Raw genomic sequence first — 17,494 nt, 5'->3', positions numbered from 1 at the left:
TTTTATTTTAATGTAGTCTTCTTAATGGATGTGAAGTGATATCTCATTCTGGTTTTGATATGCATTTTTCTGATGATTAATGATTTCAGGCATTGTTGGCCATTTGTATATCACCTTTGGAAAAATGTCCACTCAAGTATTTTGTTCATTTTTCAAATCAGATTATTTGATTCTTTTTGTTGCTGAGTTATAGGAGTTCTTTATGTATATGGAATAGTAAACCCTTAGTATTTAATATGATTTGCAAATATTTTCTTCCTTCCCATAGTTTGTCATTTCAACTCTGATTTTGTCTATGCTGCACAAAAGTTAAGTTTGCTGTAGACCCATTTGTCTGTTTTTGCTTTTATTGCCTATGTTTTGGTGCTATATAGAAGTCGTCCTTGCCAATTCTAGGAGTTTTGTAGTTTGGAATTTTACCTGTAGATCTTTATTCTGAGTTAGTTCTTTTGAATGATGTATTCTTTCACATGTGGCTATTCAGTTTTCCCAACACTGTTGAAGAGACTGTTTATATAATGCTGGTTTTTAAGGGTAAAAGAGAGAAAGAGTGATGAAAGGAGATAGGTATTTGGGGTAAAAATAATACTGAGTAGTTTTTATCTCGTTTGCCGTGACATAAATGGAAAAAAAAGTTTATATAAATCTTTGCTAATAAGGTATATTTACTAGAATTTTGGAGATTTATTTCTTAGATGTAGAGGGAATTTAAGTATTATTTGTATGTGTTTGTATTGGGGAAGCAAATCAAGACATTACATTAATACTGTATTCTCTTTGGCTAAGAAAGGACCAATTTTCCAGAAACACATGGTTTCTGAAATCTAGAAGCTGCTGACAAATTTGTGGAGGAAATCTTTGTAATGGCAAACTAATGAGACCCTGAACTCCCACAAGCAAACGAACATGGAAGAGAAAAAAGCTAACAACTTGAGAAGTTGTGTTCTTTGTGCTATGATGGCTTGATTCACAGAGGGAGCAGCAGTGTCCCAAAGGGAAAGCGGTCAACCCTGGCAGGCAGAGAAGAACAGGAAAAGTTAGCAAGGGAGAGCTATGGAGATAAGAAGTGCTGAGTTGAGGTGACCTTGAGGAAGGTGTGATCTGTGGTCTACAATGGAAGGGGAGGAGAGGCAGGCTTGACTGTTCCTCTTTCCCCAAAGTGTTACCCCTCAGCTGGCCAGAATATAGACTTTCCAGAAAAACTCAGTCTGGAGGAGCTTTCAATAGCTACCTGTAAAAAAAGTTACATAGTTTTTCAACTAATATGATAGTATTTCTCAAAGTTGTTAAAAACCTTTCAGGTGTCTAAATCTCTGGGCTTAAAATAGTTATGAAAATCTTATTTGTATCTTTGTTTCTTCTCCTTTATGCAACAAATATTTTAAGGATCTGTGTATATTGTTCATTGCAAGGAATGTGTTTATGCATTTTTTCCCTAGAAAATCTTATAGTGCAGTAGAGAAGATAAAATGTTTATAAATTAAGTACTTATTTACTATTTCAATGGTAATGATGGTAAGAATAAGACTAAAGTTTGTCCAGATAACTTTTTGAGAGAAAAGTCTTTAGGGATAGAGACAATGATCTAAATATGGTATCTAATGTTATAGATCTGGGTCCTTGATCATATTACATCTTTCATGGAGACACCAAGAGACTCTATAAAATTGATTCTGTAAGTCATGTTGGTGTGAATAGTAATTATGGGTGTTTTGGGTCATATTCCTCAACTATTTGCAATGCTTGCTACTCTGAGATTTTCACAAAATGGAGTATACACCTCTGAAAACAAACATAGACATACATAATTGCTTATTATCCACATTACTCATCTAATGTGGGACACTAAATAGTCCTAAAAAGATTTCATATAATAGCTTACATTTGTACAGCTTTCCCTAGTGAAAAAGCACTCCCACATAATATTATTTGGGTAGTAGAAATGTGTATTAATGCAATAATAGAAGTTGGAATATGTATTTTAGATGGTGTGGTAATTTATTTTCTTTATTTTTTTGAAGACTCTCACTTTATTGTTTCTGATAATTTGATAAATGATACTAGATGATCAGGAAATACAGATAAGAGAGCATGAATGTAGAGATATTATCCAGGAGGACTGACTGTTTGATGTAGGGAGGGGACAACTGAGAGGCTGTTGAAATTTATTTGATTCAGTACCATCTACTTTTCTGGAGTTCCACTGGGCTGAATAACAGCTGGTTTTCAAGCCAGGAACCTTGACCCTTAGATTTTAAAAAAGGATGAATAAGGAGATATTCCATTGGAAAATTTGAATTCAGTGTAATAATGGCAAAACTGTAATAAGCACACACACACTGAATACATGCTGAGCTTATGTCTAAATACTGGTGGCATTATGCACAGCCTATTACAAAGCCATTAGAAAAGTTATTTTGAAAGAAGATTTGAGGGATTTATATCCTAGCCCTGACTTTATATCCACATCTTTTGTATCTTATAGTTCTCCTTCACCTTCCTTAAATTTCCCTTCATTGTTGATTTTTTCAGTATATTTTGACTCCTGACCACAATAATAAAATGAGCTGGAAGTGTAATTTAATGGTACAGTGCTTGCCTTGCCTGCATGAAGCCCTGAGTTCAATCCCCAGCAGTACATAAAGAAAAGAAAATGAATATGTGCCTTTGTGAACCCAGCTTTCTCCCCTCTTTTGCCTTTGGAGTATGTAAGAAAACGTCTGGAAACATTGTCTTAAAAATCCCCTATAATCTGGAACTGACCATTATCAAGATTGCCTATCTGCAAATACCAGTAGCTCTAACCTAAACCCTTCACCTATAGGCATGGCTATTGAACCTGGGATTGTCTCCCTTCCTCTATCAGCCCTAGATTGGGTTGGAGAGGAAGAGGAGGAGGGGTGATATTGTTTTATGATGGGTAGATATTCTAGTCTCATTTGAGCTTATACACTCCATGAAATTGTCAAGGTATTTATTACTGTACCCGTTTTACAGGTGAGAAATGAGAAGCCCACGGATGTTAAATAATGTGTTCAAGGTCATCATCCCCAGTAAACAAATGACTTTGGTTTCCATGACCTCTGATTGTTGCTACCCCATCTCTTTTCCCAGCTATATTTTGGATTAAGCAACCTTTTGTGAGTTGATTGTGATTTTATTTAGCTTCCATGGAAAATGTGTTTCAAGTTGTAAACATAATATTGATTTTGCTTCACATTTTTAAAAAATATTTTTTTAATTGTAGATGGACACAATAGCTTTATTTTATTTATTAATTTTTATGTGGTGCTGAGGATCCAACCCAGTGCCTCACATGTGTTAAGCAAGTGCTGTACTGCAGAGCTACAACTCTAGCCCTGCTGCACATTTTTGATGGCTGAGTTGGAGATTAATTGAATGTCATTTTTACAGTCCTTTACTGTTTTTATGTTGAAATTTAATAATTTGTGAAAGTACACTTCTGAATTTGGCAGAATACTCATTACTTTTCGAATATGTATTACCTGCTTTTACTTGCTGTAACAAGTCTTAATACCTTTGGAGTTACTGATCATGTAAGTAACTTCTCACACTATTTATTCCCTTGCTTAATATGTTTATCATTTGTAACTCCAAGGTCAGGGGATGAGAATGGAGTTTTTAAACGTGGAGTAGTGTTTTTAAATGGAGGTGAGGGTGGGGGAGGTAGTAATTGGTTCTTTGGCAGGAGTTACCTTAAGGTGGTTGAACTTTGCAACCTCTTCAGTAAATAAATCCCCACTCTGCAGTTCATTTTCCTCCATTCCACCTTCCCACCCGACTCTTCAGGAACTGGCATCAGTCCCATATTTCTGTAGAGTCCAGAGTTCTGTGAGTAGAGCATTTCTTGGGATCTAGTATTCCGAGGGTTGCAAAATTTTACAACTAGACCCTGGAGGCTTCAAGAATCCCGAAGTAATAATTGATTCAAAATTCCCAGGGAGCGCAGAACTCTATGGGGCCTGGAGTGCCTGGCTCAGGAACATTTGGAGGCCTGGGATACTGTGGCTAAGCCACAGAAGAAAGGTGACCACAATAATGTCTTCACATCTTGAAGTAGTATGAAATAATGTCTCTACGTGGAAGCAGCGCCTCAACCTGCACACCTATGGGAGTCGACAGGCGTAGATGTTGGCCACATCCAGGTCAATGGCTCCAGAATGGGCAGCCACATGCACACTCGTGTGCAATGTGAAGCTCACCTGGTGACCCCACCATAGCCAGCAGGCTGCGGAGGTAGCATTCTCAAAAGGTGGCTCAGCCTGCTATTCCTGGGATTCTGGAGATTCTTGAAGGACGGAACACTCTTGGATTTCAGTAGCCTCATGCTTCAGCGAGGCCCTACGTCCATCAGGGCCCTGGAAGAGCCCAGGCTCCTGCACAGGAATGGCCAATGGAGTCTGCATTGTGCTGGCAAGGTCTGCAGCTCTGATGCCCCCATCTCTGTCAAGCCCATGGCGGCCACAAGCCACCGAGCCTATATTATACCTGCCTGTGCCGCCGCCCTAGAGTAGGAGATATTTTTTATATGCTTACAAACATGGGTACAACCACACACTTTTTAGAATATGAATTAACCATTCTTCAGTAAATAAAAATCTAGTTAGAGAATGCAGTTTTGATGACTGTGTGGTAAAATCTGAGTCCTGTCTGAGTTAGCTTGAAATTAGTAGATGGTTTTACTATCCTTAGGGCTCACCAAGAGCTCCAGCCTAGCAGGCACAGACAGTTACTTCTTTGTTTAAAGCTGGATTAGCTATCCAGATGTTTTTGGTACTTCATTACTTTTGCATTAGAAAATGTTCTTGAAAATTTTCTGGGGGCCTTGTTGTTTTGATGAAGTTTTATATATAGTTCACTGTTTTCCTTACTTCAAATGTAATGGACATTTTGTTATAGTCAGACTGTTAAACTAAGTGGGTCTGGATTAAACATTTCCAGAGCTACATGTTCCTTTGCAGCCCTCTTCTCCTCCAGCTTCCTTTTAGGCACTGTTCATTTTTATTATTTAAAGAACTTTATGTTTTGATTTGACAATTCCAGAGGTCACTCTTGAGTCATCAGGGTTGTTTAGTCTTTCTTTTCTGTGTATGTGGTGGTGGTAGTACTTATTTTGAGTATTTAGACAACATGTTCTGTATACATACACACATATACATATACACACTTTATCTGTCTGTCTGTCTGTACTGGAGATCGAACTCAGAGTGACTTACTGCAGAGCTATATCTCCAGCCCTTTTTAATTTTTAATTTTGAGACAGGGTCTTTCTAAATTGCCAAGGTGGCTGCCACCATACCTGGTTATAGTACTTTTGATTCTGTAGCCAAAAACAAACCAAAGGAGATAGCCAATAAGTCAGGGAAAAAAAAGATAATGCTTGTGTCCCATATGCCTATTCCTGCATCAGAAAACAAAGCTCTTCTACACTTGGTAGATGAGATGTGATATAAACAGAGGTTTGGGAGGGGGGAACTTCTGATCATGATGTTAATGTCAGTCTGGTAACCATAATAGATATTTACTGTCACTGGCTTTCCCTAATCATTTTAATTTTGTTTTTGATAAGGTTTTAGAGGATTTAGGTATATGAAAAATTGTTTAAAAGTTTTTTATCACCTTGACTAAATGACAACTACAAGGTTTCAGGTTTTATTCATTTCTGCAAAGGGGGTAGAATAGAACTTATATAAATATATTAGTGCATTATAATTATACATAACAGTGGGGTTCATCTTGACAGTCATAAATGTGCATATAACAATTTGCTCATTCTCAATCCCTTTATTTTTCTTTTCCTCTCCTCCCTCCCTCCCATGATCTCTTTTCTGTACTCTACTGGTCTTCCTTCTATTTATTTGTTTTTTTAGTTGATTCATTACAGATATGCATAAAAGTAGAATTGATCGTGTTGCATTTCTCTAATTGCTAGAGATATTGAACATTTTTTCATATTTTTTTGACCATTCATATTTCTGTGAAGTGCCTGTTCAGTTCCTTTGCCTATTTATTGATTGAGTTATATGGTTTTTTTTTTTTTTGGGTGTGTTTTTTTGAGTTCTTTGTATCTTTGATCCACCCTGAGTTGATTGTTGTGCACAATGAGAGATATGGATGTAATTTTATTCTTCTGCATATGGATATCCAGTTTTCTCAGCACTATTTGTTAAAAGGCTATCTTTTCTCTTGAGTATGTTAGGTACCTTTGTCAAGAATCAGATGACTGTATCTATGTGGATTGTCTCTGTGTCTTTTATTCCTTTGGTCTTAGTGTCTGTTTTGGTGCTGTTTTTGTCATTATAACAGTAGTATAGTTGAAGTAGATATTTTGATGTCTTCGGTATCATTCGTCTTGCTCAGTATTACTTTGGGTGTTCTGGGTCTCTGGTATTCTTTCATATGAATTTTACAACTGCTTTTTCTAATCTTGTGAAGAACATCATTAGTATTTTGATTGGGACTGCAGTTTTTGGTAATCAGGCCATTTGACAATATTAATTCTGCCTGTCCATGAACATGGTAGTTCTTTCCATCTTCTAAAGTCTTCTTCAGTTTCTTTCTTCCATATCCTATGATTTTTACTCTAGAGGTCTTTTACCTTCTTGGTTAGATTTATTTCCAATTGGAGGGGGGTATGTGGAGGCTATTGTGAATGGAATTGTTTTCCTGATTCTTTCTCAGCAGATTCATTATTTGAGTATAGAAAAGCTATTAATTTTGTGTGTTGATTTTTTATCCTGCTACTTTGCTGAATTTATTAGCTCTTGAAGTCTTCTGGTGGATTGTTTTGGGTCTTCTAAATATAGGATTTTATCATTAACAGACAGAGATAATGTGACTTCTTCCTTTTCCTGTTTGTATCACTTTAATTTTCTTCTCTTCCCTGATCACTCTGACTAGAGTTTTAAGAACTGTACTGAAGGTGAATGGTGAGAGTAGACATCCTATCATGTTTGTGATTTTAAAGGAAATGGTTTCAGTTTTTGTCCATTTAGTATGATGTTGGCTTTGGGTTTGTTTTTTGTAGTTTTTATGATGTTGAGATAAGTTCCTTTTATCCCTAGTTTCTCCAGGGTTTGTAATATGAATGGGTGCTGGATTTTGTTGAAGGCTTCTTTTTCATCTATTGAGATGGTGATATGATTTTTGTCCTTAATTCTACTGATGTGATGAATTACATTTATTGATTTGCATATATTGAACCAATGCTGCATCCTTAGGATGAAACCCACTTGATCATGGTGTACTGTCATCTTAAAAGTATTCTCTTTTTAAAAATATTTTCTTTTCATTGTCAATGGACCTTTATTATTTATTTATTTATATGCAGTGCTGAGGATCAAACCCAGGGCCTCACACATGCTGGGCAAGCACTCTGCGTCTGAGCTACAACCCCAGCCCTTAAAGTGTTCTGGAATGTGATTTGCTAATATTATATTAAGAATTTTTGCATCCATCTTCGTCAGGGATATGGGTCTGTAGCTTTCTTTACTTGATGTCTCTGTCTGATTTTGGTACCAGGGTGATACAGGCTTCAAATAATGAATTTGGGAATGTTCCTTCCCTTTGTATTTCATGGAGTAATTGAGGAAGACTGGCATTACTTCTCTAAAGGTCTGGTAGAATTTAGCTGAGAATACATCTGGTCCCAGGTTTCTCTTGTTGGGAGACTTTTTATTACTACTTTAATCTTGTTGCTTGATCTGTTTAGTTTTCTATATCCTCTTGATTCAGTTTGGGCAGGTGACATGTTGTCTAGAAATTTGTCTATATCTTCTAGACTTTCCAATTTATTGGAATATAAATTTTCAGAATAATCCCTAATGATCCTCTGGATTTCAGCAATGTCTGGTGATATCTCCTTTTTCGTCTCTGTTGATTTAGGTCTTCTCTCTTTTTTTTCTCTTTGTACATTTTTTATTGGTGCATTATAATTGTGTATAATGATGGGATTTGTTGTTACATATTCATAGAGCACACAATATAAAAATATAATTTGACCAATATCACTCTCCAACACTTGACTCATCAGTCCCTGCCTCCCGACTCCCTGATTTCTTTCCTCTATGGATCTCCCTCTGATTTTCATGAAATCCCCCTCCCTGCCTTTCTTTTCCTTTTCCTGCTCTAGGTTCCACATAAGAAAATAAACATAAGATCCTTGATCTTCTGAGTTCAGCTTATTTTGCTTAACATAATGGTGTCTAGATCTATTTTTTCCCCTGTAAATCACATAATTTCATTTTTCCTTAAGGCTGAATAAAACTTCATTGTGTGTATATACCACATTTTCTTTATCCATTTATTCATTGACAGATACCTAGGCTGATTCCATAGTTTGACTGTTGTGAATTGTGATGCCATTAAACATGGGATGCATGTATTGCTACAGTATGATGATTTTAATTCTTTAGGATAAATACTGAGGAGTGGTATAGCTGGATCATGTGGTGGTTCCATGTCTAGTCTTTTGAGGAACCTCCATACTGATTTCCATAATGATACTAATTTATGGCCCCTTCAACAGTGTAAAAATGTTCCTTTTCCTCCACATCTCTCCAGTATTTGTTATTGTTTGTATTCTTCATGACTGCCATTCTGACTGGTGTAAGATGAATTCTCAGTGTACTTTTGATTTGCATTTCCCTAATTGCTAATGATGTTGAACCTTTATTTGTATATTTGTTGACCATTTATATTTCTTTTGAGAAGTTTCTGCTTAATTTATTTGCCCATTTATTTGTTGAGTTATTGGTGTTAAGTATTTTGAGTTCTTTTTATATTCTGAATATTAATCCTCTGTCAGAGGAGTAGCTAGCAAATATTTTCTCCCATTCTGTAGGTTCTCTTTCCTCATTGCTAATCACTGCTTTTTTTTCCCCCTGTGGAGAAGCTTTTTAATTTGATGCCATCCATTTATTAACTCTTGGCATTATTTCCTGAACTTTACGGGTCCTATTGAGAAAGTCATTGTCTGTGTCTATATGTTGGAATATTGACATTTTCTTCTAGGACTTGCATAGTTTTTGGTCTAATTCCTAAGTCTTTGATCCAAGTTTTTTGCTCAGGTGAGAGATAAGGGTATAGTTTCATTCTTTTACATATGGATAACCAGTTTTCCCAGCACTGTTTGTTACAAAGGCTTCTTTTCTCCAATGTATGTTTTTGGCACAATTGTCAAGAATCAGATAACTGTAGATGTGTGGATTTGTCTGTGTCTTCTGTTCTGTCCCATTGGTATCCTTTAGTTTTTTGTTTTGTTTTGTTTAACTCTAACTCTGTAATATAATTTGAAGTCAGGTATTATGATGCCTCCAACATTGCTTTGGCTATTCTTGGTCTTTTATTCTTCCAAATGAATTTTTTTTTTGTAGTGTGAAGAATGTCATTGGTCTTTTGTTGGGAATTGCATTTACTTTGTATTGCTTTTGGTAGTATGGCCATTTTAACAATATTAATTCTTCCTCTCCATGAACATGGGAGGTCTTTTTATCTTCTGAAGTCTTCTTCCGTTTTTTTAGTGTTCTGTAGTTTTCATTGTAGAGATCTTTCACCTCCATGGTTAGTTTTTTCCTAGGTAATTTATTTGTTAGTCTGTTGAGGCTACTGTGAATGGAATTATTTTCCTGATTTCTTTCTTAAACTTTTTTTTTTTTTTTTTTGGCAGCACTAGAATTGAACCCAGGGTTGCTCTATTACTGAGCTACACACCCAATTCTCCTTATTTTATTTTTAAATTTTGAAACAGAGTCTCACTGGATGCCCAAGCTGTCCTCAAACTTTAGGTCTTCCTACTTCAGCCTCCTGAGTACTGGGATTATAAGTGTGTGCCACCACACCTAGCTCAATTAAATTATTATTAACTGAGCTTATCCTTTGCATTTGAATATGTATAAACCTATTTCATCTATTTTCAATCTGTATACCCAATTCTATTTTGATATTCTCTCTATAAATGCAAGCATTTTATTTTGAAATTATTTTCAAATTAATATACATTGGTGGTGTCATAAGATTTTAATTGTATAGAGTAAGGAATATGCATATGCTTTCCTCTACCCCATTCTCTGACATTCCTTTAACCAAACAATGCCTTAGTTGAAATAAATAAATAAATAAATATATAGATAGATAGTCATAGATGAACACTCAATATCTTTATTTTATTTATTTATTTTTGTGTGGTGCTGAGGATCGAACTCAATGCCTCACACATGCCAGACAAGGGCTCTACCACTGAGCTACAGCCTCAGCCCTTCGCTGAACTTTTAAAGCATTTTAGTCATCATGAGAAATGTTTATTTTAGTTCAAGAAATGTAAAAAAAAAAAATTAATCTAGTTATCAAGAGAAACAATGAGGGCTAGAGATGTGGCTCAAGTGGTAGCGCGCTCGCCTGGCATGCGTGCGGCCTGGGTTCGATCCTCAGCACCACATACAAACAAAGATGTTGTGTCCGCTGAAAAATAAATATTAAAAAAAAAAAAAAAAGAGAGAAACAATGATACCAGGATATCCTTTCTTTGTTTCCTCAAGAATAAATGTAGGAGCTAGAGTTGTGGCTCAGTGGTAGAGCACTTGCCTAGCATGTGTGATGCACTGGGTTTGATTCTCAACACCGCATATAAATAAATAAATAAAATAAAGGTCCATCAATATATAAAAAAAAATTTAAAAAAAGAATAAATGTAGCACACTTCTGTAATCTCATTGACTGGAAAAGACTGAGGTGAGAGAATTGTAAGTTGGAGGCCAGCCTTGGCAACTTGAGGAGAACTTTTCTCAAAATAAAAAAGACAGGCTATAACTTTATGATAGAGCACCCTTGGATTCAATTTCCAGTACTGCTCCCCACCAAAGAATAAATTTAATCTTAAATTTCAGGTTAGCATCCTTGATCATTATTCCATATCACTTTTTAGTATGCATTCATGGGATTTGTAGGCTGAGTTCTTACAATTCAAGTTTTACTGACCCTGAGGTGAATCAGTGAATCAGACTTTTGTACAGAAATACATTGTTTGAATTTTCACCATTATGATTTCATTTTATCTTTTCCATAGCCCCAAGATTTAAACAAAATGGTTATTATCCCATTTTATGGATGCTAGTACTGAATATAGAGAATTTTGACTAAACCAGTTTGTTACAGTTAGTAAGGGTACAATTAAGACTATAATTTTACTGCCAGTGTACCATATACAGCTGTATGATGTTTATGTGCATATGAACTTATTACTAGCTATAGCTGAGGTTTGTCAAGAATGTTATATATATTTAAAAATTTTTATTGATGTATAAAATTCATAGGAAAGAGTACATAAATCTTAAGTGTGCAGATTGGAAAGTTTTCATCAAGTGAACATATGGTGAAACTATTTCGAATATGAATTCATACTAAAATATAATGAAGACTGGGGTTGTGGCTCAGTGGTAGAGTGCTCGCCTAGCATGCACGAGGCACTGGGTTCAAGCCTCAGCACCACATAAATGTAAAATAAAGATATTGTGTCCACCTAAAACTTAAGAATAAATATTTAAAAAAATAAAATATAATATAATGAACTTAATATTGAATATCCAGAGCTTCCTGATTCCAGAGAAATTATTATTTTTTTATTCTTCTGTTAAATTTCTGTGAATACTAGTTTGAATTAGTGGTTTTCTAATTTTGTTTGAGAAGTATTCACTGAGAGTCTCTTCTCTGTTAGGCATGTGCGTGGGTGTGGGGATACGGCTGAGAATAAGAATCATCACTTTTAGTGACTTTTACTTGGTCCTGGACCAGTAAGAATTAGAGAAATTCCTATGGGAGCCCGAGTGTCCAGCCTGAGGAGCTTTGGAAAATTTCCCAGAAGAAGTGACATCTAGACTGAGTCCTATATGTGTGTGGGAATTATCTAAAGAAGCCCTTCAAGGAAGGAAGAGTAGAAGGCAGGAGGCCAAGAGGAAAGAGCAGGATGTTGTGATGTAGCAGGCAGGTCCGCATGGCTGCCTTGGAGCCTGGGAATCAGGGAGGGGAATTGGAGAGTTCTGGGGCAGGGTCACCCAGGCCAGTTTTTACTGTTAATTAAGTTTCCCTGTTACAAACAACAGGAATCTACTCTGGAAAACATAAACTAAAGAGGAATTTATTGGAAAAATAGTGGGGTGGTTCCCAGAATTAAAGAAAGGGCTGAGTATGCAGATGTCTGAGAGGGCAAACAAGTAGGGCAACTCCTGGCAGCTCAGTAGAACTTGTGGAATTTCTATGCAGGGCAGTGTCATTAGTTTACTTGCTCCAACCATGGATTGTTGGTCTTAGAATATTCATGTTTGAGAAATAGGATCTGATTGGCTTAGTTCAGGTGTATTCCCAAACCAGGACCAATTGTGTGGCCAGAAACAAGCACCATGTCTAGTCAGTCTGGGTAATGATCAGGATAGCAAGATTCATTACCTGAACCAGAGTGCTCAGAAATGAGGACACCACTGTCCAGAAAGCAGCATGTTGTGGCTTGGAGAAGGAATGAACTGAATGTAGTGATCAAGAAGGACTGAATATGCAGAGACCAGTAGAAGGCTGTTCATTACTCAAGTGAGAGGTGATGGTGCCAGAAGTAGGTATTGTCTCTCAGGAGATGAAGAAGAGAATAGATTCTGAGATACCTAAGAGGCAGAGAATAAAGGACTTTGCAGTTGGAAGTTAGGAGATTTGTTGGAAAGATTAAGGAGTTATAGATGATTCCTAAATTTCTGGCTTGGGCAAGGCCCTTGGATTCCTTACAGGGAGAAGGGCTAGTTTTCAGAAGAGGGATAGAGCTTTCATTTAGGTTTAAAAGTATTAGTTGGAGAGCTGGGGCTGTGGTTCAGTGGTAGATGCTTGCCTTGCATGCATGGAACACTGGATTCCATCCTAAGAATCACATAAATACATAAAATAAAGGTACTGTGTCCATCTACAACTAAATTTTTTTTGAAGTGTTAGTTGGAGTACTAAGCAGACCACATTTAACATAAAACACCTAGGTATAAACAGCTGTTCACCAGTGAATTGCTTCCATGGTTCATATTCTGCCACCAGAGACCTCTTAGTCCAACATAGTGGTCTCTGCCATTGTTGTCCCTTTCCTTTCCTGTCCCTGGGCTGCCAGGGCCTTTTCACAATTTTGCTCTGGGAATTCACAAACTGCTTCTTCTTCTTCTGCTCCCATACTTTGGGCAGGTTCAGATCCAAGTGGGTATTGGGGATTGTAGTTTTTTTTTTTTTAACCAGAACTGTGAATGTTAAGAACCAAGTGCTTGAGCTTTCTCTTGGGTTGTATTATGGTTAAAAGAAGCTTGCTATTTTATGATACTGTTTTTGTAAAATAATTTAGTTTGAGTTTGAACATATTTGCATATGGGAGTCTTTCTTTATTAAGGAGATAAATTTATAGTAGAAATGTTTTTAGTTATAGTATTTTAATTTTAATAGTACTTAGTGTTGTTATCTTGTCAAATGAGCCAGTTTAAATCCTGGCAGGTGGTCCTTTCAGATACTGTAGTCAGTGCTTTTGCCATTAGGTTGCATATGGCTTTAGAAATCCTTTGGGTCAGTAGTCTTTGGTGGAACCAGAACTATACCCTAAGGAGCATGTGGGGCATTTTTGGTTATCTCAATAGTTTGGGACAAAATGCACCATAGGCATTAAGTAGGGGCCTATAGTACCAGAGGTGCTGGATGTCATAGAATATGCATCCACAGGACTTTGGTGTCATTTAAAAACAGTAGCAACAGCAGAAAAACACCTTCATATAATTATCTGAGCATGGTTCCTCTGTTTCAGATTTAATCATGAAGTACTTTTGCTCCGTTTCACTAAACTTTTCCAGGAATGCCAGGAAATTGTAAATCTACTAAAGAATGAAGTTTGCTTGGGACTTTATGCTTTTATTCTCATAGGTGGCATTAATTTGTCTTATCCTTATTTTTTAAATTTTTATTTTTTTGGTGCTGGGGATTGTTAAGCTTTCTATATACTAAGCCCCACCACTGAGCTATCCCCTCCTCTCTGAGCCCCTGTTTTATTCTTAATTTTTATCTTGTTTAGAAGATAAAATCCTTTAAGACAATGGTTAGGATATTTGGAAAGTGTTTTGTTATAGAGTGTGATGGCACACACCTTGTTTTAGTCAGCTTTTTCACTGCTGTAACTAAAAGATCCAACAAGAACAATTTTAGAGGAGGAAAAGTACATTTGGGGTTTGAGATGGGGCAGAACTTCATGGCAGAAGAATGTGATAGAGGCAAGCAGCTCAAGACATCACACCAGGAAGCAGAGAGAGAGATTCCACCCACCTTATACAAAATATGTATCCAAAACATATGCCCCCATGACCACTGCCTCTACCCACACCCTACCTGACTATAGTTACCACTCAGTTAATCCTTATCAGGGAATTGATTCACTCATTGGGTTAAGATTGTTTTAACTCAATCATTTCATCCCTCGATTTTCTTACATTGCTTCACTAGATGAACTTTTGGGAAACACCTCACATCCAAACCATAACACACCTGTAATTTCAGTTACCCAGAGGCAAAAGCAGGAGGATTGTTAAGTTTGAGGCCAGGCTGGGCAACTTACTAAGAACTTGTCTCAAAATAAAATAAATAAGATAAAGGACTGGGGATGTAGCTCAGGGGTAGAATGCTCCTGGGTTCAATTCCTAATACAACTCCCCAACAAACCCAGCCTACCCCACAAAAATAAAAGCTTTTTTGTTTTGTAGTGATAGATGGAGACGTAGTTGGTAAACTAATGTTTTCTCCAATGAAATAGGGTAAAAGAACATTTGTAGAGATGAATATAATGAACTGCTATAATAATTGTGTTTTATAAAAGGATCTGAGAAGAATATGAGGATGGAGAATTTGAGTATTACTTGGTAGATTGGGTAGATCAAGTAGGGTAAAATTAACCCCAATTATTAAATGTCCAGAGAGGGAAAAATATGTAAGTATATTGGATGTTGCACTAATTAAAATGTAAATCTATGTCTAGAGAGTATTCTATGGAAAATATTTGCCTTGACTTCATTTCTATGTGAGTGGTAAAGAAGCACAGCCAGGATTGTGAAAAGACTGGTTCTTCCAGGGGGCCTGACCCAGCTGCAGTGTTATGGAGTTGTAGCTCCATCTGCTGGAGAGAAGCATCTAATGCAAATGTGATCATAGTAAGCAAGCATTATCACCTAAATACTTAACTGTGTGTCCGGTAGCACCTTGTCAGGCCCCAAGGCATCCCAGTGAAAACGTAGACTTGTTTCTTGCTTCCACCATGCTTATCCCTGAGAAGTCTTCTGTTGTCAAGAAAAAGACTTTTAATTTAGCATGTGTGCTTTTGCATTTTGTGTTCTCTTCCTTTATTTTTTTCCTTGGGTAAGGGCTAGGGAAGGTCACTCAGTGGCTGGACACACGCTTAGAAGGCATGAGGCCCTGAGTTCAGATTGTTCATTCATGAAATTAAAAAAAAAAAAAAGAAAGAAATATAAGGTTGACATCTGTAGATCTGTAGCAACTGATTTTTCCTTGAGTGTTATCTCTATCTGGGCTTCCTTTTTCTTCACATGTTATGTAAAAATGACAGTGCCTCTCCTACAGGCTTCAGTTGAGCTCATGTTATAAATGTTATTAAATGCCTTTATATGTGTGCTAGGGATAGGCACAAGGGACATCCTAATGACTAGGAATCTAATTTCTGTCCTGAAGGAGGTTAAAGAAAGAGATTTATAAAATGACCCTTGCAAAGTAAATGAGAAAATGCCACAAAAGTACTGAGGAGGGGTGCTGGTCAAGATGGGGAGTGGGACTGGGAAGGGATGAAAATGATTTTTTAAAAATCCTGATGTTCCACCAAGTACAAAATGTTAAAATTAGCAAGAGGAAGTTGGGGTAAGACCTTCCAGGTGGAGCATCCAGTGGAAGCAGCAGTGTTGAGCTGAGAGCCTGCATGGTGTTTGTGTCACTGCATAAAATGAGTGGCAGGAAGTGTCCAGAGATGAGGGTTTAGGGAAGTAGGTGGAGCCAGGTAATGTTGGGGTTTGTATGCTATCTTAATGAGGTTACACTATTTCTTCAATGCATTGAAGAATCTTTGAAGGGTTTAAATGGAAAATGATACCAGGTTGTTTGGAGAAGTCACTTTTTGGCTGAGTCTGTTGGATTTGATTGAAGGAGACCAGGCTGGAAATGGAGAATCCACTTTGGAGGCTCTGGCAGTAGACCAAGTGAGAAATTATGACCATGCTAAGGTGAACAATGAGAGTGAGGTAAGACAGAGGGACAAGTCAGCTAGAGAGCTCTTTGGGCTAAAAATTAGTGGCAATGGTTGATGTGAAGATAACAAGTCAGAGGTGACTAGGAGATTTCTAACTTGGGTGACGGGTATAATAAATGTTGCCATATTTGAGAGAGAGCATATTAAGAGGAAAAACTGGATTTGATCATGAGAAGGGAATGAGTGGTTTATTTTCGGCATCATGAGTTTGAGTTGCCGACAGAGTGTCTTTGTAGAGGCATTCAACAAACAACTTGAAATATAATTGTGAAGTTCAGGAAGTTCAGATTGTGTTACTAATATGGAGGAAGTAGTTGAGCCATGAGAAATGTGGAAGTCATTAGGGAGAATACATATGATGAGAGGAGCTGAGAGCCAAGGTCAGAATTTGAGGGTTAGTCATCTAAAGGCAGGCAAGACAGAGAAAGGTACAAGTATGATGGCCTAGAACCAAGAGAGCATTGTTTAAAAATGTAATATGTAAGGACTGAAAGATGTCTTCTGGATTTGGCTTTTAGGAGATGACTGTGATCTTAATGATAGATGTTTCCAGATTGTAGTGGGCTGAGGAGAAAATGAGGGGTAAGGCCTCTCTTAGAAAAGTCTGTCAGAAGAAAGGAGAGAGGCATGATAGTAGCTAGAGAACAACTCAGACTCATTTTAAGGTAGTAAAAACTGAAACCTGTTTACAAACTCCTGGTGGGAAAGAGCTCATAGAGGAGGGGAGTGGCTGTCTAGATATGGGCCTCACATGGGCCTTCTCTGGGGCTAAAGGGCCAGAGTAAGATTAAAGCATGTGAGTGGGCTGGAGTGGGGAGGTGGAAAGTGGTAATTGAAAAAGACCTTCCAAAAGATGTTTTCTTTATAAAGGAGGTAATGGAATAATATCATTTTCTAGTGATAAGAAGAAATGGATGAGGTTGATAATGGGGAAATCCTCAAGAACGGTAAAATAGTTCTTAAGGAGAATTTTATATGGCTTCAAGATGAAGATTGATAGGACTTAACCAAGAATAGAGAAGTTAACAACATTGTCCCTCTCTACAGCCTGTTCATCTGCTTAGCATAAGCCAGCTCAGGAGTTCATCTACTTAGTGGGATCCAGCTTAAGTAATGAACATAAAGGAAGGCCCAAAGGGAGAGAGGAAATGGGAGTGATGCAGGGACATGTGG

At 37.1% G+C, this 17,494-nt stretch overlaps 1 protein-coding gene across 2 annotated transcripts in view; it reads left to right on the top strand.

Annotated features, from left to right (window-relative positions):
* Positions 1–17,494, top strand: part of Lims1 (LIM zinc finger domain containing 1) — a 146,553-nt gene that overhangs the window by 41,581 nt on the left and 87,478 nt on the right. Inside the window, exon 1 of one of the 2 annotated variants that reach the window (XM_027948930.2) lies at positions 16,157–16,313. The exons of the other annotated variant lie outside the window; for it this stretch is intronic. Within the exon in view, the coding sequence (XP_027804731.1) occupies positions 16,303–16,313 (11 nt within the window). The 5' untranslated portion in view covers positions 16,157–16,302. Of the gene's footprint in view, positions 1–16,156; positions 16,314–17,494 lie in introns of those variants that run through there. 2 annotated transcript variants of the gene reach the window in all.

The sequence above is a fragment of the Marmota flaviventris genome, chromosome 14 (assembly GCF_047511675.1).
Source record: "Marmota flaviventris isolate mMarFla1 chromosome 14, mMarFla1.hap1, whole genome shotgun sequence".
Classification (NCBI taxonomy): domain Eukaryota; kingdom Metazoa; phylum Chordata; class Mammalia; order Rodentia; family Sciuridae; genus Marmota; species Marmota flaviventris.
This window is presented reverse-complemented; position numbering and strand designations above follow the sequence as displayed.